The sequence below is a fragment of the Felis catus genome, chromosome C1 (assembly GCF_018350175.1).
Source record: "Felis catus isolate Fca126 chromosome C1, F.catus_Fca126_mat1.0, whole genome shotgun sequence".
NCBI lineage: Eukaryota > Metazoa > Chordata > Mammalia > Carnivora > Felidae > Felis > Felis catus.
Window position 1 is genome coordinate 221,216,300 of NC_058375.1, and position 22,694 is coordinate 221,238,993.

The 22,694-nt window shown below is 51.4% G+C and overlaps 1 protein-coding gene across 6 annotated transcripts in view; it reads left to right on the forward strand.

The window, feature by feature from the left end:
* FARP2 (FERM, ARH/RhoGEF and pleckstrin domain protein 2) overlaps window positions 1-22,694 on the forward strand; it is a 105,709-nt gene that overhangs the window by 60,644 nt on the left and 22,371 nt on the right. For 5 of the 6 annotated variants that reach the window (XM_023260008.2, XM_045034746.1, XM_045034747.1 and 2 more), the window contains 6 exons: window positions 1,872-1,967; window positions 4,151-4,314; window positions 4,647-4,715; window positions 5,228-5,285; window positions 8,001-8,253; window positions 19,200-19,378. In XM_023260008.2, the coding sequence (XP_023115776.2) occupies window positions 1,872-1,967; window positions 4,151-4,314; window positions 4,647-4,715; window positions 5,228-5,285; window positions 8,001-8,253; window positions 19,200-19,378 (819 nt within the window). The remainder of the gene's footprint in view (window positions 1-1,871; window positions 1,968-4,150; window positions 4,315-4,646; window positions 4,716-5,227; window positions 5,286-8,000; window positions 8,254-19,199; window positions 19,379-22,694) is intronic. The other variant, XM_045034745.1, reaches the window with a different exon arrangement.

A 22,694-nucleotide genomic window follows, 5' to 3' on the forward strand; every position in this document is an offset into this window, starting at 1 on the left:
TTCATCTCTGAAACACGAGCAGTGTCCAGTCACAGGGACACACGGAGAACAGGAGCGCCTGCAGGTCTGAGATGCGGTGGCAGAGAGGGCGGTGTTGGTGGGATGGGACTGGAAGATGAAAGTGAGGCAGAATCTCCACCAGGAGGCTTTGACTGAAGGTGGAGGAGGGGAGCGAAAATTCAGGGAACAGCTCGGGAGGCCCAGCACCCAGCACCCAGGAAGCCCAAAGCAGCAGAGGGAGCCTTTAAGAAATTACCTGGGGAAAATATCCAGAACTGAATGCACAAATTTCCACGTTAGAACCATCTACACATTCCTCGTATAACCCACGAGGAAAGATCACCACAGAACACACCGGCGTGAAATGTCATAGTAGGGGATGGGACCAGAGAGCTTCCAGGAGGAGAGACCAGGAAGCATGTCAGACTCGTCAGGGGCAACACTGGAAGCCACAAGACGACCGGGCAGGTGGTCGTGCAGAACACGAAAGTCGGTTCCCACCCAAGGGCCTGTGCCCCGTCCAGCAGGACTTCCCAGGACTTCCGTGCAGAGAAAATAAGAGAGTTTTCCAGACACGCAGTTTTGCAAAGGGGTGAGTGCTGAGCACCCCTTAAAGGACGAAAGAGACCAGGATGGCGGGGGGGGGGGGGTGCTCACGCTGGGGGCCGGGGCCCGGAGAGCACCTGCCAGCGCGCAGGCAGCGGGGAGAAAATTGTCTCGTGGATCAGACCCATCGAAGAGTTTAAATTCTGCATGGATGGTTTAGGCTGAATTGGTCATGGGAACATAGAGAATTGAGTAAATGAAAAGAGGCACTCAGTAAGTCAAGAAAAAGGAAAGGAGCAAAATATAGTTAGAATTCACCATAGCTCAGCCTGTGAGCTGTACTCACGTGATCAATAGTATGGAAACCAAATTTAAAATTCAGCGGCCATCGAGGGGTGCGGGAGGGCTCAGAGGCCAGGTCTCCCACAGGCACCCTGGGCGGGCGTCAGAGCTGCTGGGGAGGGTGGGGGGGTTTCTGTCCCAGCAGGAGTGCTTGAGCATGGGGCCCACAATGCCTGGGTTCTGTCTCAGGCCCTGCCTGACGTTTCTAATTACACCGTGGGTCATTGCATACAAATCCGTGTGAGAGCAGTGCTGCCGGCTGCTCAGGTTTAAAAGTTAGAAAGTCTCTGCTCTCTTTCTCACTCTTTCTCTAAATAAATAAACTTTAAAAACGGGGAGGGCTTCTCGGTGGCTCAGTCAGTTAAGTGTCCCACTCTTGGTTTCGGCTCAGGTCATTATCTCACAGTTGGTGGGATCGAGCCTCGAGTCTGGCTCTGCGTGCGCGGACGGCGCAGAACCTGCTTGGGATTCTGTCCTCCCTCGCTGCCCCCTCCTGCTTACTCACGTGCACGCACACTCTCTGTGTGTAAATATACTTTAAAAAATAATAATAGTAATTTGTAGGAGGGCCGTATCAAAAACATCAACTTTTCCTAAAACAGGCAGATTTGTATGTTTAGTGTTGACATATTAATTCAGAGTCATTCCAAATATAATTGTAAAGTATCAAGTGGGTTGTTGTGCTATCTGGTAAGTTTGTAATTTAAACATTTCTCTGTTTCTGGGCGTTTGAGTGGCACGGTCGGTTGAGCATCCAACTTCAGCTCAGGTCATGATCTCACAGTTTGTGAGTTCAAGCCCCACGCTGGGCTCTGTGCTGACAGAGGTCCTCCCCACCCCACCTTCCCTCTCCGCTCCTCCCCTGGTTGTGTTCTTTTTCAAAAATCTATATTAAAAAATAAAAAATCTTCTCTTTTCATGAAAAAATGTGTGTGTCTGTCTGGATTATAAATGTGTCTGAGTGTGCATCTCTTGGATTTCAGGGCACCACCAAAATTAACACTTTTAACTGGTCCAGAGTCCGAAAACTCAGCTTCAAGAGGAAAAGGTTTCTCATCAAACTGCACCCAGAGGTCCGTGTAAGTACGATTTTGAGCACTTTCTAAATTTTAAGAAAACTTATTCTGCTAGAATATTGACTTTTCAAATTATAAAGCACTTTGGCGCCATGCACACAAGAGTTTAAGGATGGGATCTGGAATTGTGCGCAAGGGCTTCTGGGTAATCTGCCCTGTAGGGCTGCCGCTGAGGATGGGTCAGCGTTCTGGGCAGGGACCACTTACACAGCTCTTCCCAGCTGGCTTTCAGGTTTAGCCGGGTCTGGGGTGAGAGAGAGAAGCTCCCAGGGGCTGCTGAGAACAGTCTGTTTATTGAGCCTCTTTGTTCTCTAGGTAAGGAGGCTGTGGTCTGAAGGCCTACAGCACATTAGCATTAGAGCTTCTGTCACAAGTAAGCTGAGGGACGTTCCCAGTATTCTCCTGTCTCTTTGATTCAGAAATTGACCTTTTACGTGCTCTAAATGGAGAAGTCTTGATTTTCAGAAAATAAGTACTCCTTTCATTTGAGATTGTCTGTCAATAAAGTAATAATTACATATGAATTTACTGAAATGGGTAAAGATGGAAAAAAGTAAATGTCTCTATAAGTGTGATAGTTAGGAAAAATCCAGTACTTGAAACGATTCGAAGATGTCCACATTGGTACGTTCCCAGTGTACAAAGGAGGTTAGGAAATGAGAGTAGATTAGCCGAACGCTGCGGTTGAGGCTTAAGAGGCTGTGTCAGCGAAGACTGGCTTCCAGTGGTGGGAGATTTAGGCCCTGAACCAGCTGAGAAGAAGGCTCTACTGAAGCTTTTAAAAGGCACTTGATTAGCAAGAGCTTTTGTCCAACAGCAGGTTCCTGGGCTGCCTGGCTGTTTCCTTTCTGTAGAAGCCAGGAAGGAGGGCTTGTTTCTTACTCAAGTATCTGCTGTAGGGATGGGAGGGAAGGATAAGGGATGCTGAAAACATACACAAAATCAGGTAAAGGGCTGCCGTTTACTCCGTGAGTGAAAGAAAGGGTTCTGGGGCTGTTGGGACAAGTTGGAAAGAGGAGCGTCCCTGCCCAGTGTGCTGGAGCCACAGCGTGACACTCCATCAAGGCTCAGGGCTGCGGCTGCACCTGCCCATGGCAGTTACAGCTTGTATCCGTCAGCACTTAGATTTTAAAGACAGAATACAGGAGTCTGGGTAGGATAGTCTTTCTGGAAGATAATTTAGTAATATGTCACGAGGTTCAAAAATGTGCATTGTGGGGGCGCCTGGCTGGCTCAGTCGGAAGAGCATGTGACTCTTGTTCTCGAGGTCATGACTTTGAGCCCCATGTTGGATGTAGAGATTACATAAGTAAATAAATAATTTTTTTTAATATGCATTGTTTTAAGCTCAGTGTAACAATTCTAGGAACTTATCCTGAGGAGTAGCTATGAGAGAAGGCAGTAGTTTCTTCAAGGCGATGTGTGTGAAGACATCCAGCACATCCCAAAACTCCGCAGGCAACAGCATATAAATAATTGCCTCACAGACAAAATGCCCTGGTTTGCTGGGTGGGATGTGTCGCAAGGATACACTTATAAATGTTAGCAGTTGTGCGATCGTGGGTGACTGTATTTTTCTGGTAATTTCTACAGTGAAATTTCTTCTCAAATATAAATGACACCAGAAGTCTTTATAGATAATTCAGAATAAAAATCTTCCTGAGTTTTTTAAGTTTATTTATCTATTTTAAATTTTTATTTTTGAGAGAGACAATGTGCCCGTGAGCAGCGGAGGGGCAGAGAGAGAGGGAGACACAGAATCCGAAGCAGACTCCAGGCTCCGAGCCGTCAGCACAGAGCCTGATGCGGGGCTCGAACTCACGAACCATGAAATCATGACCTGAGCCGAGGTTGGACACTTAACCAACGGAGCCACCCAGGCGCCCCAAGTTTATTTTGAGCAGGAGTACGTGCACATGCACTCGCACTTGAGCGCTTGAGGGGCAGAGAGAGGGGGAGAGAGAGTCCCATGCCGTCAGCGCAGAGCCCAGCTCGGGACTCTGTTTCATGAACCATGACATCATGACCTGAGCCAAAATCAAGGGTCAGACGCTCAACCCATGGAGTCACCCAGGTCTCCCAAAAATATTCCTAATTTTTAACTTTGAATAAAAAGCCTGTTGCCTGAATACTGCCTAAATTTTCTTCTTGAATTAGTTACTTGAACCTTTGTGTTTTGTATCTAGGGACCTTACCAGGACACACTGGAGTTCTTGTTGGGTAGTAGAGACGGCTGTAAGAACTTCTGGAAGATCTGTGTGGAGTATCACACCTTCTTCAGACTCTTTGATCAACCTCAGCCCAGAGCTAAAGCTGTCTTCTTCAGCAGGGGCTCCTCCTTCAGATACAGGTGGGGCCACACCACGTGTTGGCGGGGCTCTGGCGGCTTTTAGGACTGAGAGTGTGCATGTCCCTGGTCAGCAGGCAAGCACTGTGAAATGGTTCAGAGAATTACATGCAGAACACAGCTACTGTGAAACTGGAGGGAGCAAATCCAGTAAGATAGTGGAAAAAACAGTTGTGATAAAAACTGTGCGAAATCGGTTATGTTTATCACAGACAGAACTTTACAATGTCTCTGGGAACTTAGAGGGCTGGCACGTGCTATTTCGCCTTCCTGGAAAATTAATGCTGTGAATTGCTGCCGATTCTTTCCTTTAAAATCTGAACTTTTATTCACAGTGGAAGGACTCAGAAGCAGCTGGTGGATTATGTCCGAGACAGTGGGGTGAAGAGGGTTCCCTATGAGAGGTGAGCACCATGGTCTTTGTGATGGAGAGTATGTGCTTTTAAAGTTAATATTTTACATAGTTTTAACCTTTACGTAGTCACCTCAAGTACGTAAACGTGTATTTTGACACTGGAGTTCTCTTTCTTTTATTTTTTTTAAATAATGGATTAATATCTGTCTATAGTTACTCTGCGCAGAGACGGATAATTACTTTTTAGCCTCTAATCTGTATAGCGTATCTTATATATAATGTCTTTATATAGTATGCTTAACTTTGAATCTGAAAATGCATGGGTTTTTTGCATGTGGAATTTTTCTTCAGCGTGAGGGGATAATTTTACCTCTTCTGCCACATCTGTTTTATCTGAATTCCTGCTTTTTGTCACTGCCTGTTTCTAGCCAGGTGCCTGTGGCATGTTATCAGAACCTTAGCCCCGTTCTTACGTGCACTCTTCCTCGGGGCACGGCTGCCCTCAGAACAGGTGCTGGGAGAGGCAGGCTCGGTGGCTCACAGATTGTTCTCTGTTTGCAGAAGACACAGCAAGACTCGGATGTCTATTCGTGCTCTGACTGCAGACTTGCCAAGACAGGTTAGTCCTTCCGGTTGAAACATACGTGATATTATCACCCGTACTCTTTTGCAGAATCACCTGGCAGTGTTGTAACAGGACTCTTAGAATCAGTCCTGTTGTTTACATGGCACTCCCAGCCCGGGGGCTGTTTGCAGAAAAGGAGTCCTAAGTAAGGAAAAAGCTTTGTGCATTGAGACGCACCACGGTGGTATTGTAACGCTGCCTGTGCTAGGTGACTCACTGGCACGGTTTTGGTTTCAGGTGTGCCCATTCGATGGGGAGTACCCGGGAACCGCCACAAGTCCCGGGGCAGGAGAGCGGTGTGCGGCCTGGGACACACGCACAATGTGTTGGCAAGGGGAGCTAGCAGGTTGTGGAGCAGCCTGTGTGATGAATCTAAAGTGACAGATGCACAGAGAGGACAGGCTAGAGGCACAAACCTAAGTGTCCCGTGTCGTCTCTGGGTGGCAGGGTTCCAGGCAAGCTCTACTACTTGTCTATCAGGAAGCTCAGCTTGCTTGTCAGGAAAACAGACACTGAATGTTACCTTTATAAAAGCGTGAAACTGTAAAATGCCAGCTTAGGGCGCTAATTTACTTAAACTATATTCACGGAGTGAGATTTTTTTTGCTAATATGTTAAGGGTGAAAAGCAGGAAACAAATTTATATCCGTGTTTGGCGTGATTACTACTATACTAAGCATGGGCATAGCCAGAGGCACGTGCAAATGCTTCACAGAAAGACATTTGACCACAGAATCCAAAATGTGATAGCAGAGCCGGCGTGAGGGGACGTGGCTGGTCCTGTGCTTCCCGTGTGCTTGACTAGAGTCTTCCTGTCTGCAGGCTCACAGGTCAGCTTCCACATATGTACTGTATGTAGACTCTTGCTCTCTTCATGTGATGCTGTCACTGTCTCCTCGTGCAGCTCTGTAGTTTCACATTTAGAAGTTTTTATTCCCATTCGATGTTAGCCTTTGTTGACAGTTGGTCATTTATACTGTTACAGTATTTCCAGAAGCTGCACTTGTAACTCATGTATCAAAGCTCATGTTTCCCAAACTTTGTTTAATTGGATCTTTTAAATAAAAACATTCCTTAACTCTTCTAGGTATGTTTCACGTTTAGGAATTTTTTGCTAAATCAATGGATATTAAAAGACTTCTGTTTAAACAAAGTTAAAATTTATGAATGGTTTCTTTTTTTTAATTTTTTTTAAAGTTTATTTATTTTGAGAGAAAGAGAGCACACAAGCACAGGAGGGGCAAAGAGAGAGGGAGGCAGAGAATCCCAGACAGGCTTTGCACTGTCAGCACAGCGCCCAATGTAGGGGCCGATCCCATGAACCGCGGGATCACGATCAGACCTGAAATAAAGAATCGGAAGCTTAACTGACTAAACCACTCAGGTGCCCCTGAATAGTTTGAAATAGTATAAATGGGGGCACCTGACTGGCTCAGTCAGAAGAGCGTGTGACTCTTGATCTCAAGGTTGTGAATTCAAGTCCCACATTGGAGCTGCAGCCTACATTAAAAATGAATGAATAAAATCGTATGAATAGGGGTGCCTGGGTGGCTCAGTTGATTGAGCATCCAGTACAACTCTTGATTTCAGCTCAGGTCATGATCTCAGGTTTGAGGGTTTTGAGGCCAGAATCAGGCTCCATGCTGACAGTGTAGAGGCTGCTTGAGATCCTCTCTCTCCCTCTCTCTCTGCCCCTCCCCCACTCGTGCTCTCTTTCCCTGTCTCAAAATAAACATTAAAAAGATAATATGAATAGTCTAAAAATTACATTTAAACTTTCAGTTCTGATACTGTCTTTTAAAAACCACAAGAGCATGTTGAGTACAGTTGGATGATTGAAAAAGCGATGGGATGTACACCTGTGAGAGACTGACCTGTGGACTGAAAGCTACCATTTTCTTTCTGGTCGGTCACCGCTGTGTCTGGTCGGTCACCGCTGCGCTCATATCGCATGCCGCTCCTTGCGCAGAAAATCATTCAGGACTGTCTGGTGATACCTTGGTCTAACCACCGTCTTGACGATGTTGTGTGTGTATACGTCATCTGAAGTTTCCTGGAGGCATGACTGTCTTGTGGCACGTGAGCAGTGACGGAAGGAGAAGAGAGGGCTCACCCCGTCTCCTTGCGTGTGGGACTGTGAGTGAGGACAGGGTCCTCCTGCCCCTGAGCAGCTGCTCACGCGAGCTGGGGGCGACGCCAGTGCTTCCAGAAGGCCCCGGGCTCCTGTGCTGCCGGCGCTGGCAGAGTCCCCGGCCGTGCGTGCCCATGTGAATGTACTACCGACGCGCTTCATCAGTGCCTGGCCATGACCTCCGAGGAATGAGCGTCATGTGCAGCCGTGTGTGTCGCCTTATTGGTGCTTTGCTTTAGAGTCTCGTTAGCTGAATGGAGTGGCTCACGCCCTCTGTCCTCTGCCCCGGAAATGATGAGTATCCAGCACGCTCTCCTGCAACCTCAGGGTGGCACGGGACACTCTTACAGCATAAGAGAAAAAATGAAACTGTAAGGGGTTTTAAACAGATGATCCTGGGTCCTTCTGAAATCCTATCTACGTTTACAAATCTTCAGTTCTAACGGGGAAAGTCTGGTCAGTCGCACTTCTTAGTAGAGGCAGACGTACGAGCTTGGGTCCGTTAGCTTTGCAGCTTTCTAATGATGATTTGTAATCTTATGTGCCCCTCTTTTCTTCTCTTCATCTGTGACCCGCAGAGCGTCTCCTTCACCGAGGGCCTGAGGACCTCTGCGTCCCCGTCTTCAGCAGACGCCTCCTTCTATTCCGTTCCTACGTCCCCTCTGGCCCTGCGAGGCCTGCCTGATTTCAGAGACAGCAGTGGCTCCCTCACCGAGCCCCAGGCTCCCGACACCAAGAGGCCAGCCGCAGAGAGGAGCAGCACAGCAGCGGCCGACGGCAACACCAGACGGGCCCAGTCCCCCGGGCCCCCTGCACCGCAGCCTTGTCAAGGTGTTGGGTTTTGTCACGTTGTGAGGAGTTGCAGCCCCAGTCGCCCCGTGGGGCAGAGTCACGACACTGCCACAGACCCAGATGCAGGGGGTGCTGGCGGGGAGCGTAGAGCTGCTGGTAAAAGTGACCGCGGGGGTGGCGGTGGCTTGACCGTGGGTTTGTCCCCCACCAAGGGGGAGCACCCGCATGGCCGGCAGGGCGGTGGTGGTGGTGGGGGGCCTGTTTTCACATTGACAAATGCCCGGCTGCAGGTGTCTGAGGAGTTCATAGACGATGACCCGGCAGACATCTCTTTCTTTGCTGGAGGCTCGGAGGCATTTTCCTTCCCCTACTGTGCATTAGCCCCGCAGGCCCCTCCCTGTGGTCACCCCAGCTCCACCCCCTCCAGCCCAGACAGGTACCCCCCGGGGGTCATACACATGCACGTAGAGCACGGTTTTGAATTTGAGGGAGAGGATGGCTTTGGTGGCAACGTGCACCCCTCAGACACCTCGGAGCTGTTTGAGGTGAAGGCACAAGCCAGCCTGATGCAGAGCCTGCTGAGCGCCTCGGAGACCAGCTCGCTGAGGAACAACCAGTCTGAGAACAGCTCCCTCAGCAACCTGCCGCTTCACAGCGGCCTGTCCGTGCGCACTCCCAGCTCGGCCAATCAGTCCGAGGCCAGCTCCATGGCCAACTTCCCGGCCTGCTCGGTCCGCTCCGAGGCCAGCTCAGCCTTCCAGCTCTCAGACATTATCGACCAGTTAGAGCAGCTCAGCTACCCGCCCACCACCGCTGAGGACTCCAGCAGCACAGACACGGATTCGTGGGGCGCCGAGGCCGGGGCCCCACTAGACATGAGCCTTTTTTTCAGCAACCCTTTTGCACAGACAGGTGGAGAGAGAGTCCTTTTTGATCTGCAGACCATAAAGAATTTGACTCCAGGAGAGCGGGTAGATAAACACCCTTCCTGAGCAGCCCTGGGCCCCCTTGCAGGGTCACCCCCCACCCGCTCAGTGTGGTGAGAGCTCAGAGTAGTGGCTTTACACCTAGGCAGCGAGTCTGTGTTCGAGGCTAGATGTTCTTCTTTTTCTAGTTTTCTGCTTAGTCTGTTCTGAATATCAAAGGATTAAAACTTTTGCTTAGAATGGTGTGTTAAAAGGCATAAAGTAGATGAGTATTTCCACCTAGAGGCTGATGAGTCAGTCTTCGCAGCTTTATCTCTGGCATACGCGTTGACTCAGCGAGAAACTGGCGCCCCACTTTTGGAACGGTACGCGGTTCTGGTCCACGTTGGTCTCTACTGCAGTGTGCATTGTGCCTGGTGCTTCTTTTTTAAGATGAAGCTTGCTGCCTGAGCTTCATCAGGACGGCAGTCTGGTGGGATTTGTCCAGGCCCCGCACAGAATTTCCGGTAAGCCCCTCAGAACCCAGCTCCTGGGAAAGGCCCTGGAGGCCGAGGCCCCCTGCCTGCCCAGCCCTGCAGCTGCACGTGGCGGGGTCCCTGGCCCTGCGGCAGCGCTCTCTGCGCCAAGGGCATTGTCTACTGACTTTAGATCCAGAAATGGTGCTGTGTGTGGATAGTGGGCTTGGAGAAGTTTGGTTTAAAATGCAATGTAAGTTTGAACTGCTCTCTTCCATCTGGCTTAATCGGGATATAAAATATTGGGTTGCAGAAAAAGCAGAACTGGACACACCGATCCGCCTGAAAGTTCAAGTGCGTAAGCTCTCACCAGAGCTCTCTGCTTCACACCGATGGGGAGGCTGTTCACTAAAAAGCAGCAGCACCCAGGAGCTCCACACACGTCAAGGGCTGAGATGTTCACTCTTCGTTCGGGAGTGTCATTTCCTTCAGGTCGGGTTGCGTGTGGTACGTGGGCGCCAGCCGTTTCTAGTAGTGTCTGTTTCTGAGGTAGACGGAACGGCCACGGGAATGGACAGCCTGAGGTGGCCGTGCCCACCGGACGGGCACACTCGAGGTGCCTTGGTCTGCGCCACCGTGAAGCCCGGGCTGCTGCCCACTTCACAGATCGGACTTTCGTAGCTTATCCTTTCTGGTCTTACCTAGTAGAGACAGGCCGTGTTAAAGGCTGTGCTTCTTAAACGTCCCTTGGTAACTGCAGGCCTCCCGTCTGTCCCTGTGTGCGGATGGCGGACCCTCCGCCTGGCGAGTACGTGTGCACACGCCCAGCAGCCAGCGGCCTCTCGCCAGGGACCGTCTCTGTCATCCGCATTCACCGGATTACCAGCAGAGGCTTTTTGCCAAATGTGTTGATTTTCCATTTCTGTACCTGCCTTAAACCTGCGGCACCGTCTCATCACTGTGGCCTGCAGGTCCTTCTCGCTTATCCTATCCCTTGTTCCTGAGACCTGGCCTGTGTCCAGCGTGGAGGCAGTCTGGTGCAGTGTCGTTCGTGTTGGCTGACCAGTACCTGTGAAGAGACGGTGTGAGCGAGGGAGAAGGTGGTAGGGTTGCACAGGTAGGAACCACAAGTTAGAATAGCATGTTCCAGACACTTTGTCTTTCCCTTGGGGTCACTCAGACACAAACCCTGCCTGTGTCTGTGCAGCGAGGAGTTAATCTGTATTCCATGGAAAATGCTTTTCCTGGGCTGTAGTCGTCATGAGGGCTGCCTCTCTCCTAATGAAAGTGCCTGGCGTTGGGCTCAGCGAACCTGAGTTGTCCTGTTTCGGGTGCCTAGGCAGCAGGCCCCACGTGGGTGGGTTGGAGCCAGCCAGGGCGGGTGGGGGAGGACCTCATCACACCACCCTTGTCCTGCAGATTCCGAGTAAAGGCTGTTCTCCGACAGCTTCTACCAGGCCTTCCTGTAAAGGAGTTCTGTTTCCCCGGTGAGCCTTCATTTTCTAGAGTTGATTTTTTAGCTTTTTATTTAGAATGTTTTCAAAATACACAAAAGCAGAAAAGGGAGTAGACATACCCCCGTTGCCACCCCACTCAGCGTTACCAGAGTCTGACCGTGCCTGTGCCGTCTGCCCCTTTTCCTTCTCCGCGTTTGGTGCTCTAATATTTTCTTGTGGGCCCTGACATGCCGATGCCTTTCCTCAGAATGTCTACGTGTATCTCTGAAACGTAACCCCTTCTCTCATGGGGCCACAGACAGTCATGCAAACTTAATAACCCCGTGGTATCCTCAATAACCCTGTGGTATCCTCCAGTACCAGGGATGTACTTGAATTTGCCCTGGTTCCTGAAGGGCCTGTTAATACCTGATTTGTTCAGATCCGGCTCTAAACACACTCTGCTCAACACATGTGGCAGTGACCGCTCTTCCACCTTCTCTCGTTGACAAGACCCACTTCGTGCCAGTGACTTGTAGAAGGAGCCAGGCCCCTGGTCCTGGCTCGCGCCCCTGCCTATGCCGTCACCTGTCTGCCCTTCCCCTGATTCTCTGGGGGCCGAGCCCCGAGACGTGCGGACCGCTGAGCACGTGCCCTCACCCACCAGCCCTCGTCCCGCAGCCCCACGAGGCTGGCACCTCTGTGCCATCAGCACGTGGGGCAGCACGGCTGAGAAACGAGCCCGGTCCCAGACGCTCTGTGGACACCACTGGGACAGCTGTTACGTTCAGATTCAGGTTTAGCTTTTTGGCAAGGTCTGGAGAAATGTGTAAGAGCTTTTCTCTTCCAGAGTGTTCGTACTATGTTTAGGTTGGCAGGTCTCCCTTTCTAGTGAAGTCAGTGACTTGGAAACCAGTCGTGGCTCTCCTTGGAGGCGCCTGCCATTCACGTCTCCACCAACCCCGTTTGCTTCCGGGTGGGTCGTAACCCCCACACATAGGGAGTTCTTTAGAAACCCAGGGAAGGGGAGCCCGAAGGACGCTTCCTGCTACAAATTATGTCCTTTCTGCTTGTAGCAGATAGTTCAGGCAGTGACCTTGTTCTGTTTTATCTTAGTAAGAGATGCTTTACCACAAATATCAAAATATCTGGAGCAGTTCGGATTGAGCGTCAGTACTTTCTGAAGCATCGTTGGGTCTTTCTTTTGTTTATGACCATTGATCACGATCGTCTTTTCTCTGGAAGCCCTCATGTGCACGAGGCCATCTTGGGAGGGTGGTCCCTTATTCCTGGATCACAGGATGGATGTTCGTACCTGAATGAGCTGTGCAGAGTTGTAACGAGCACTTCTTATGTCAGTGGCCACTTTGCTGAGAGTGTGTAGTTGAAAAGCGCCTGCAGTGTAAACGGTTTTCTCCTTTTATGTGCTGCCTGCCTTGGCCAGATGCAGGCCTGACCTCCGACAGGAGGGTACCCACCAGCCCCATCACAGACGGGAGCGTTGGGGCCATAGACAGTGCCTGTTACCTCCATGAAGTCCACCTCTGAGAGTACACCTGCTTGAGGCAGAATATTTATTTATATTAGTTATCAAGTCTATTTTTGTATTTAAGTTTCCAAAGTCCAGTATTTTACATACACCAATATATGAGTATCTAAAGTCTAATAGTAAAGTTTCAGGTTAGCAAGATTGACCGCACTCAAATAGGCAATGGTGTGTACTGTGTAACTTTATGAGTCGCTGGGTCTGGTTGTGTGCCTTTTCTGTGTTCCAAGGGAATTCCCTGAGTATGGAGTTAGGTCAGGATCCCCTTTTCCAGTTAACAAAGTGTGTTGTGTCATTGACACACGATGTGACGTTAGTGTCAGTTGTACAACAGTGATTGGACAAGTCTGGGCATCGGGTGTGCTTGCTGTGAGGGTGGCCGCCATCTGTCACCACACAACCTCATCACAGTACCTTGTGTGTGACAACACACATTTTAGAAATAGCAGTAATGGTAGATGGATGGACAATAAAAATAGGACATCAAAAAGCTTACAGGGAAACCTGTACATCTGTTCATCATAGTTGTTTGCAAAGTCCTTTCTAACTGGGTCCTGTGTGGACATACGTGGATTTTCAGTGACGATCTCCTCCACCTGCCGCCCCACGAGTCACCACGAGCGCCCCTCGTGTCATGGCTGCAATCACGTAGGACCCACCTGGCACGTGGGCCATCTCCCCATGAGCCGTGTGTTTGTGTGACATTTGATGTCAGTGCCTGTGTCTTCAAGGTACCATTCCCTCCTGGTTCACGGAACATCAAAAAAGAAATCCATTTCTAGAACAATTACTTCACAGACAAAAATGTTAACCTTCTCCAGGCGCGTACAGTTGAGAATTGACAATTTCAGTGTGTGTTCTCAAGGCATGGAGTCACGCTGCCAGGGTTTTTCTTTGGCCCTTGTCCTGAAGTTACAGAGCTTGTCACAGCTGGCTGGAGTGCAGGTGGCCTGGTTGGCCCCTCTGTGAGGTCTGGTGGCTGTGCTGTGAGGTCCCAAAGTGCTATCTTTGGCCTAAAAACATCTACTTTCCTCTAGGAAATGCAGAGGAAAGGAACCGGTACTTCCTGACGCACTTAATTTATTCATTCTCTAAAGAAAACACGGATGTTGCCTCCTTTGTGGTACTTAACAGAATTTGTTTTCCACTGAAATTGCCATTTATAAATTCACAGATGTGTACTAATTCAGAACTTAATTGTTTATTCAATAAAATAAGGAAATATTTACTATGAACTTTTAAATGGGATTTTTAGCTTCCTTTCCCTCTCCTTTTTTTATAGTTTTGGTTTATATATGTTAAAGACGGTCTCGCGTATTAAACGAATCTCCAGAACAGCTACATCTTGTTTCTACAACCTCTTCACTGGCGCCTCTTTCACTTCGTAGGCTTCTGAGCAGCGAATAGGCACCTTGGCGGGCTTGCTTCAGGTGTGGACAGGCAGCCCTCTGGAAGGCCAGCAGGGGAGGGTGCCGTGCACTTTCGCGGGGGTCACTCTGTCTCGGGGCCTGACGGGTGCGGCCAGCATGCAGGCGGACTTGGGGGGCCATGGCCTGCTGCTCGGGGCCCCGCACCGCACCTCGGGTGGCGCTGTCTGCAGCATTGGGGACAAACACGTGGTCCTTAGGCTTAGACTGCACGCAAAACACCTGCTGCTGGCTTCTTAATTCTGAAGGTGAGAACGTTGTGCCTTTTCTTCCCCGAGTCAGCTGGAACCCTGTGAAGTCCCCGACCCAAAGCGCAGCAGCTACACAGAGTCTGAACTTGAGTTTCCCCTCTGGCCAACATGAGCTCTTGCTGCCCCCACGGAGCCACCCGCCCCTGTGCAGCCCCCCCGCTGGGTCCTGGAGCTTGGCCGATGCTGCTCTCACCTCTCCCTCCTGGTGCTCTGAGCAACACGGGCCCCTGGGAGCGGCTGCCGGTCTCCTCCCTGGGGCTTCGAGGTGCCTGGCGCCTGGTGTGGCCGGAACCGGGGGGCCGTGGCAGCAGCAGCAGCCTTCTAGAAAAGCACCTTGGCACACACCCCACAACCCGCGTGGGTGGTCCCTTCCCCACTCAGAGGGTTGGTGTGCCACAGGAAGTCCTTCCCTCCCGCGACACGTGGGTCCCCACGAGGTGTGTCATTAACAAATCCAGATTTCAAGAAACTGCTCAAAGCTTTCTCTTTTCCATCTCCTCTCTAGGATGACTGGTTAGAAGGGTGAAAACCGTCTGACTTTTATTGCTGAATTATGTCAATCTCGGTTACATTTGTTTCCTAACAACATCACACACAGGCTTTTTTGTGGGTTTTTTGTTTTGTTTTTTTTTTTTTTGAATAGTTGGTTGTGGGTACCTTGTCCCCGATGCTGCAGTGGGTTCAGAAGACCCGTGTCCTCCGTTAGAACCCAGATGCAGGGCACCCTGGACCACACGCAAGAGACCTCACCCCTGCAGACGCCAAAAATGTGACTGTGTTGTAGGCCACAATACCTGTTTCCCTTAACAGGGAAAGGGTCCTGTTTATTTAGAACAAAAGAAAAGATTGACAATGCACGATGGCGTCTCCCTCTTTGCTTCAGGTCACCACAGCCACATCCACACCCTGAGGTCCCCCTGTGCCAGGCACCGGCCCACAGCCTCGTGCGTGAGCACCACAGCGCCGTGGAAAGGTACGGCACAAGTCAGCCCTCCTCTGCCGTTTGGCGGTAACACGGCGGGCGACGAGCTGGTGTTTGTGCCCCACGCGCCTGCCATTTTCCTTCCACTCTTATTTTGAGCCAGATTTTGTGTAAAAGTGACCCCCGACATCCTAGTCCAAAAGCAGAGCCAGAAGTAGTTTTCTGCTAACTTGTGATGCTCACATTTACCTGAATTCTCTGTACTGTTTAGCCTTTTCCATTTATGGAGTTAATGATCCATTTTTCAAACGAAAGGAGTTTCTAGATCTTACTTTCTTGCTATCATATTAACCTTCAGACTTGACCTTGTATTTTCCAAACCGAACCTTGATTCTTCTTCCACCTTAGGCAGAATTTTCAAGAGAGTTCATTACAGGGTTTTGAAAAAGAATTTAAAGGTACGAAATGAAAATAAGCCTAAATTTTGCTCTGTGCTGTTATCTCTCCCCAGCTAGTTAGATGGATAAGGTGAAGATGATCACAGAAGTGTAATACTGTGCTTTTTAAAATGACATTTCAAAAATTACAAGATAAATAGTTAGAAATTTTTGGAAATAAAGAACATCACCTGTCAGAGTTGCTTCCTGTTGGCAGTTTGAAATGTTTTAAATGTGTGTTTTCAAAGATAATCAAACCTTGTACGTTGGCCCTTTGAGTGCAGAGCTGTCTTGAACACTGGGTGGACAGCGTGGAGCCACTCCCGCAGGAATGAGGTGCTCAGTAGAACATAGCTATTATTTTTGTCTATCAATTTCAAGTAATTTGATGCTGGCAATGGAAGAATTTCTGAAAATTCCTCATGCACAAGTAGAAGAATTGGTCATTCTTTTTTTTTTTTTTTTTTTTTTTTTTTCTTTTTAAAGTTTATTTTGAGAGTGTGTGAGCCGGGGAAGGGCAGAGAAAGAGAATCCAAGCAGGCTGTGCTGATAGCACAGACGTGGGGCTCAAACTCGCAAACCGTAAAGTCATGACCTGAGCCCAAACCAAGAGTTGGACGTTTAACCAGCTGAGCCACCAGGTGCCCCGGAACCGGTCATTCTTGATGCTGCGGTGACACAGTAGAGCACCACCTTTGTGTCTGAGTAGATCAATGGTAGGGACCCTGTCACTCAGAATAGTACTCTCGCGGTTTTTCCGTAGAGGACCTTGGACACGGGAGTCTGTTTTCACAAATATTGAAGACTCTTTCCGTGTCCGTTAAGGCTAAATGTGTTCCGTGGTATCTGAAACGACGGTTTAGCATTTTCAAAATTCCTCAGACCTGCATCCTGGTATGTCAGCAATGACAGGGTTTGCTATGGCAGGGAGCTTCTAACGTGAGTGCCCTTGCGCGCTGTCAACACAGGGTCCAGAGCAGCAGGCCGTGGACACCACTGGCTTCTGTCACTCCGGAAGAACACACCACAGAGCCACAGCCCACGCCTGTGTTCTCCGTGTGCAGTGTACGCGTTGGTGACCTCAGATGCAGTACTAAGGCTGACCCACACAGGATAGGGCATGGAGCCGTGGCGCCCACTCCAGCAGCCTCCAGCAGCAGTGTAGACGGGTTCCATGCTCACTGCCACTTGCTTGAAAAAGTGTCTCCTAACAGATTTGCTTTGTCGTGTAGGAGCTGTGTTCACATAATTTGAAGTAGGTATGACTTCTGTTTCAATGTAGCTGACAGATTTAATAAAAACAGGTGATTAATAGCAGTTTGTGGTACTTTTTAATCTATTCACTAAATTGTGAGGTGACGACTTTTGTCAAGTAAGTGTCCACAGTGATAATATCAAATGACGGCTTGTACCCTCCCTGGAACCACAATGCTTTATTCCAAATGAGCGGTCCGTCCTGGAAGGGTGGTTCCTCTCACAAGTTCATCAGAAGGGCCGTGTATTGGAAGCTGCATTCTCTAGTTTGATGGCCCGACCAGCCCGACCCCCCGGGTCATGGCACCCATCCATGACACTTCAGGGAGGACCACCTCCTCCAACGTCACCTTCTGCTGTTTAAACATGAAGTCAAGTTCACAGTGACTTTTGGGAAACCGTCCACTATGACCTTGTGGTAGGACCACCCATCTTTGAGGGAGGCGCTGCTCAGGGCATGGGGCGGGGTGGGGGGCAGAGCGGAGCAGTGGACTTACCTTATTTTCATAACCAATGAGTATGAAATATCTCAGTTCTCACACTTTGAACAGTACAGTTGTGAAAAATAAGGTATGTTGCTAGGAGCTTCTAGACTTTTCTGTGAATTCTCCTGTGTGTAAAAGTATCTCCCGACACAGTTCTGAGCTTGCTTGAGACAAAAAGGGTTTTGGATAGGAGTCCTAAAATAGCTCATCTTTGGAAACACCGCTTTCCCTCGTAGGGGTCCTCCGCACCACAAGGGCCGGCAGAGCCCTCGACCCCATCTGATCCCTTCAGAAGCGACTAGGCTCCTGCACATGGGTAGGGCACGAAGGAAGCCCATGTGATTTCAAGGTTGCTTTAGCATGTTTTAAATGTGTAATAAAAGCAAATTCTAATTTGTTTAAATTAATGTGGAATAAAAGCACGTTCTGATTTGATTAATAATTTCATGTCTTAACAGCGTCCAGGTTTTCTCGGTCAGTGAATGTTTGCTTGAGTTTTCACTCTCCGTCGTGGTGAGAGGCCCACAGGAAAGTTCTGCCCTCATAGCATTGGTAGCTCCCCTCCAAGGCGGGACCTCCTCCCTGGGCGAGACCCCGCCAGCACCAGCAGCCTTCCAGAACTCCACCTTTGTCAATGTGAAAATCAAGCCTGCCGGCCGCGCCCCAGGGCTCCCTGGTGCCATGCTCACCCGGCCCTCCGGGCAGCCCTCTGCACTGACCTGCCTGCACACGTGCATGTTTGAGGGCAAATAAGCCAAGGTTTGGTTTTATTAGCTGGTCACTATAGGTGACTGCTTTTGAAGTCTCTGTCTACGGTGTAAGAGGATCTCGCTTTGAAGCCAATGGTGGATGGGCTGAGGTGGGGTGGGGAGGCACCAGGGGTCCTGGCCAAGTCACTTAGGCGCCCGCATTCCGTAAGCCCACTTAGCCACAGTCAGGAGTAATGGTAGCATGAGAGCTAAACGCCCATTTGTAAACCTGAGGTAAATTTCAATTATAAACAGCTTCTAAACTGGTTCGATTTCTTACATACAACTCTGCTTTAAAGATACCTTCAAAAGTTGCCATTCAGTAGTTGACTGATTTCCCGTAGAAAAACATTAGAAATAACCCTTTCAGACTTGAAGGTCTCTTGATAACAGAATTCCTGTGTTGCAAAACGTGGGATGGGGCATGCCTCGTCAGCCCTCTTAGGACTCGGCCACGCTTTGGCCTCTGCCCAGTTCCAAGCAAACCCTGTTTTAAGAAGAAAAATAGTAGTAGTTACTGTTGTGGTATGAATCTAGAAAACCAATATAAAATCCTTGTTAATAAAAAATTCAAGGAAGTAGAAAACAGTATGATGAGTACATGATCCAGTTTTTTTAACGAACGATTAAGTGAGGAGTGCGACCTTAAAGCACACTTCTGTTTTTCAGATTCGTTAGCACCAGGTCGGTACCTTCCGTCTAAGCTCCGCGATCTGCCTTCCGTTAATGTGCGCACAGAAGCGCCCTGCTCAGGGTGTGCCTTCTGCTTCGTAGGCCTTGTGCTGCTTATTCTCATCACGGTTGCATCTTGTCTAGAACCGAGCAAAAACCCCAGAAACTCAGAGCCCTGGGGTGTCCGAACCACCTGTAGGTTGGTCTCTGAAATCGGGTCGACCGGCCACCAACCTGTGTTCGTTTTGCTTTCTGTCATATTGAGAATTGCACCTGATAGAGGCTTTGTTTACATGCCTCCCAGAAGGTGCCCGGTGGTAGCGTTAGGCTAATGTTGGCTAAAGCACGGTAAGAACTGTGGTGTCTGGCCGATGTGGCGGCCCTTTCTCATTTCTTGCTCCATCCCCCGCCCCATTCAATTCCAGGCCTTTCCGTGGACAGTCCTCAGCCTTCTCCCTCCACCCGGAAGAGCCCGCTGAGCCTGAGCCCTGCATCTCAGGTGACTCTGGGCCCAGCTGAACAGGGCTTGTTCCCCCTCCTGAGCCCTGTCCTTAGCGACGCTGGCGGAGCCAGGACGGACGGCGAGGAGGAGCCAAAACACAAGGTGGGCGCTGCCCCAGCAAGAGGCTAGCTGCTGGTGGGCCTGGTTTGCAGGGAAGCCTGGGGGGCCCAGGGCGAGCTCTGTCCCAGGGGGCTGGCTCGCCCAGTGAAATCTGTCCGTAGAGCTGCACGTCACTGGGGACTCTTCGGCCACCTTTGCGCACAGGCAGGCTTCCTTATTCATTGAATGGCCGTTCCTGGCACCTGTGGGCTTCAAGTGGGGATGTGGTGGGAATGGTAGGGCCTTGGGGGACTTCTCAGCCTCCTGCCCTCCCTCCCTTGTTGGGCACTCTCTCAAACGATCGGGTAATTGGGAGGGTGACCAGGAACCCCCATCTTTTTGGTCTCGTGGATGAGTGGGTTCTGAAGGAGTGACCGGGTGGGGTGGGGTCCACACGAGGGGGCGTGGTAGCACAGGAGGAGGGTTGTGTGGGGTTTGCGGTGGAAAGTTGAGGGGATGCCCACAGGTTTCTCTTTGCTCTCAGGGACAGGAGGCCGGCAGGTCGGAGAGCCCCAACTCGAGGATGAGGCATTGGCCAGAGGCAGTGGCACCTGTTGCGTGGCCACCCCCACCCTCCTGGCCTGTGCCCCCCCCCCACCCGAACAGCAGCATAGACCAGGTGGTCCTGGCCAGGCAGCTCTGTGGGCGGGCACACAAGGGAGGACAAAGGGGCCAGGCAGCTGGAGGCTTGGGGAAGAGAGTGGTTGAAATAACGGGCGGTGGACTGTGGTGGCCCAGAGGGCACCTGTCCCCCTGTTTAGGGTCCCCGAGGAGCAAGCTGGAAGGAAGCCAGGCTCAACTGGGCTGCCAGCAGGTGGGACCCTGCCTCACAGGTGCCTGTCACGTGGGAGGGCTGTCGTGGAGAACACCTTGTCAGGCCGTGGGTTTCATCCTGAAGTTGTGCCGAGGGATGCCATGCGTGGGATGCAGGAGATTCCTCGAGAAGTGGGGTCGACCAGTCGGAGGCCTGGCGAGGCCTCAGCACACACTCCTTCCCGGGGCCCCTGTCAGAGAGAGCAGGTCCTGAACCGGAAGACGGGATGTGCCGTTGGGCGCCTGGCAAGGGCAGGGATCCCAGGACCCCGGCCCCGGGGGCAGGGCTCACAGTCCCCACCCCTCAGGCCTCTGTTCACATCGGGCTGCCTGGCAGAGGTCACTCTGGTCCCTCGAACCCGGTTTGGCAGCAAGACTGTTGGCTTGGGGTGTTTTTATTTATTGATTTTGCAAACCTAACAATTATCTGTTTAGCTCACTGTTGCTTTGGTGCATAAACAGAACGGCTGGAAAGCTGCATAAAAAACTAAATTTTGTTTTGTTACTCTTCCGCACTACAAAAATAGTCATCCTTTAGGTGGTTCTGTAGGGAGACTTGCGAGGGTCACCGGCCGGATTCCCAGTGGGTGGCCGTGGCCTTCCCATCCAGACCAGGCCTCAGAGATGGAACCTGGGAGCCCCACCACAGGCTCACAGAGCCATGTCTGGGCCCTGCACCTGGGGACCCCAGGCCCTGCCCCACAGCTCCCCTGCCTCCTCTCCTGTCCCTGGGCACTTTCCTCAGTGCTGCCCACGGCCAGCCCACAGGCCGGCGCTAAGACACATGGGCCACAGACCCACGAGGACTCCCTGGCAGGGCCTCAGCAGTGGCTAAGCGCTGGGAGGGGCTTCTGCGTTTGCCTCTGACTGCCAGACTCCCCCTCCGTGGGGAGCAACCCGCCCACTTGTTTCCTGGCGTCCCTCCTCCCCAGTGTGTCCCGCTTAACTGGCTGTTTCTCCCCCTTTCCAATAGAAATCCTTGAGGACTGACAGTATTCGGGAGGGACGAAGACTGAGGTGTTTTGTGGGGCACTCCCTGCCTGGGGCTCTTGGGCTGCTTCCTGTGAGGACAGGTGGCAGGGCTGGGCAGAAAGTACACTCCTCCCGGGGTGGTGCCGTCCCAGCCCCACCGATCTGCAGCCAGGCTGGCCGGGCTTTTGCTCCCCTGGGAGTTTCCCTAAGAGGTTTCTCACTGCATTGGAAACCTGCGGACCACCCTCGGTACACAGGCAGGCTGTCCGTCAGCCGCTCCTGACTGCCACACCCCTGTGTCCCGTCACCAACTGGTGGCGCCTGTGACGTGATGGTGAGCTAATCAGTGACACTGCCGTGGCTGTGTTTCTGAGCATTTCTCTGTGGGTACTTTCATCCCCCACAGAAGAGGAGTCAGTCTGGAACCTCAGGGTGACCCTGCTTCTGCAGGATCGCACTCAGGGCTAAGGCACTGCTTGGGACCCCACGCAAAGGAAATGTGGGCAGGAAGCCAGCTTGCCTGCCCTGGATCGCCCACCCAGAACCCCCGGGCCGACAGCGTGCAGGTGGAGGTGTCCAGGATCAGGGACACTTGGCCGCATGGGGGTGGGCAGAGGCTGCAGACCGGGAACGTGGGCCTCCTCCTCGGCTCTGGCCCCCGAGAGCTCGCTGGGCACTTTGAGCTCAGGTGGAGATGGGGTGTGTCAAAGAGACTGGACTGAATCAGGATTTGGAAAGTCATGTTTCAATAGCACAAAGCCCAGAAAGAATTGAAGAGCCACAAAGGTTGCCACTCTGCAGGGAGGGGGTCTGGAGCTCTAGGAACAAGGGGTGGGCACTCCAAGGAGATGCTGCTGGGACCCCGGTGTTGTGTGACCGCAGAGCAGGCTCACCGGGGCTGCTGGGACAGAGCAGCTGTTGACTATTTGGAAAGAGTGGGCCGCGGGGAGTAGTCCCTGTGGGTGGAGAGGTCACGGCCAAATCGGTGGTCTCCGGGGCACACAGGAGGCATGAGACTGTGTTGCCACCATGGGAATATGGCAACCTCTGGTCAACTTCACCTGGGGGTGGGGGCACAGGGAGGAGAGGGGCCCCCAAATAGCAACCTCTAGCCTAGCCTCCCCTGTCAGCTTCTCGCCGGCGTCGAAAGCCCATCCCAGACTCGTGCAAACCCGACTCCTCACCTTCCTCCCCAAACCTGTCACCTCGGGGATGGCAGCTTTGTCCCTGGGCCTGGACCCAAAATTACAGTCAGCTTTGTCTCCTCTGTCCCTTGGACCTCCACCCACACCAGAACGTGACCAGGAGCCTCTTTCCGGGTCCTGCTGCTCCCCTCCCCACTACGGACGGAGACTTCTGCCGGGCCCCAGCCCCCCATGCTGCTCTTGGCGCGGCATCCGAGCCCCTCCCAGTGAGCTCCAGTAGGCCCCAGAGACGCCCTGCCTCCCCCACCAGTAACCAGCTCACCTGTCTCTTGCCCGTCCCCCCCATCCTTGACCTCCAGCTGGTCTCCCACTACCCGACCCCCTGTCTC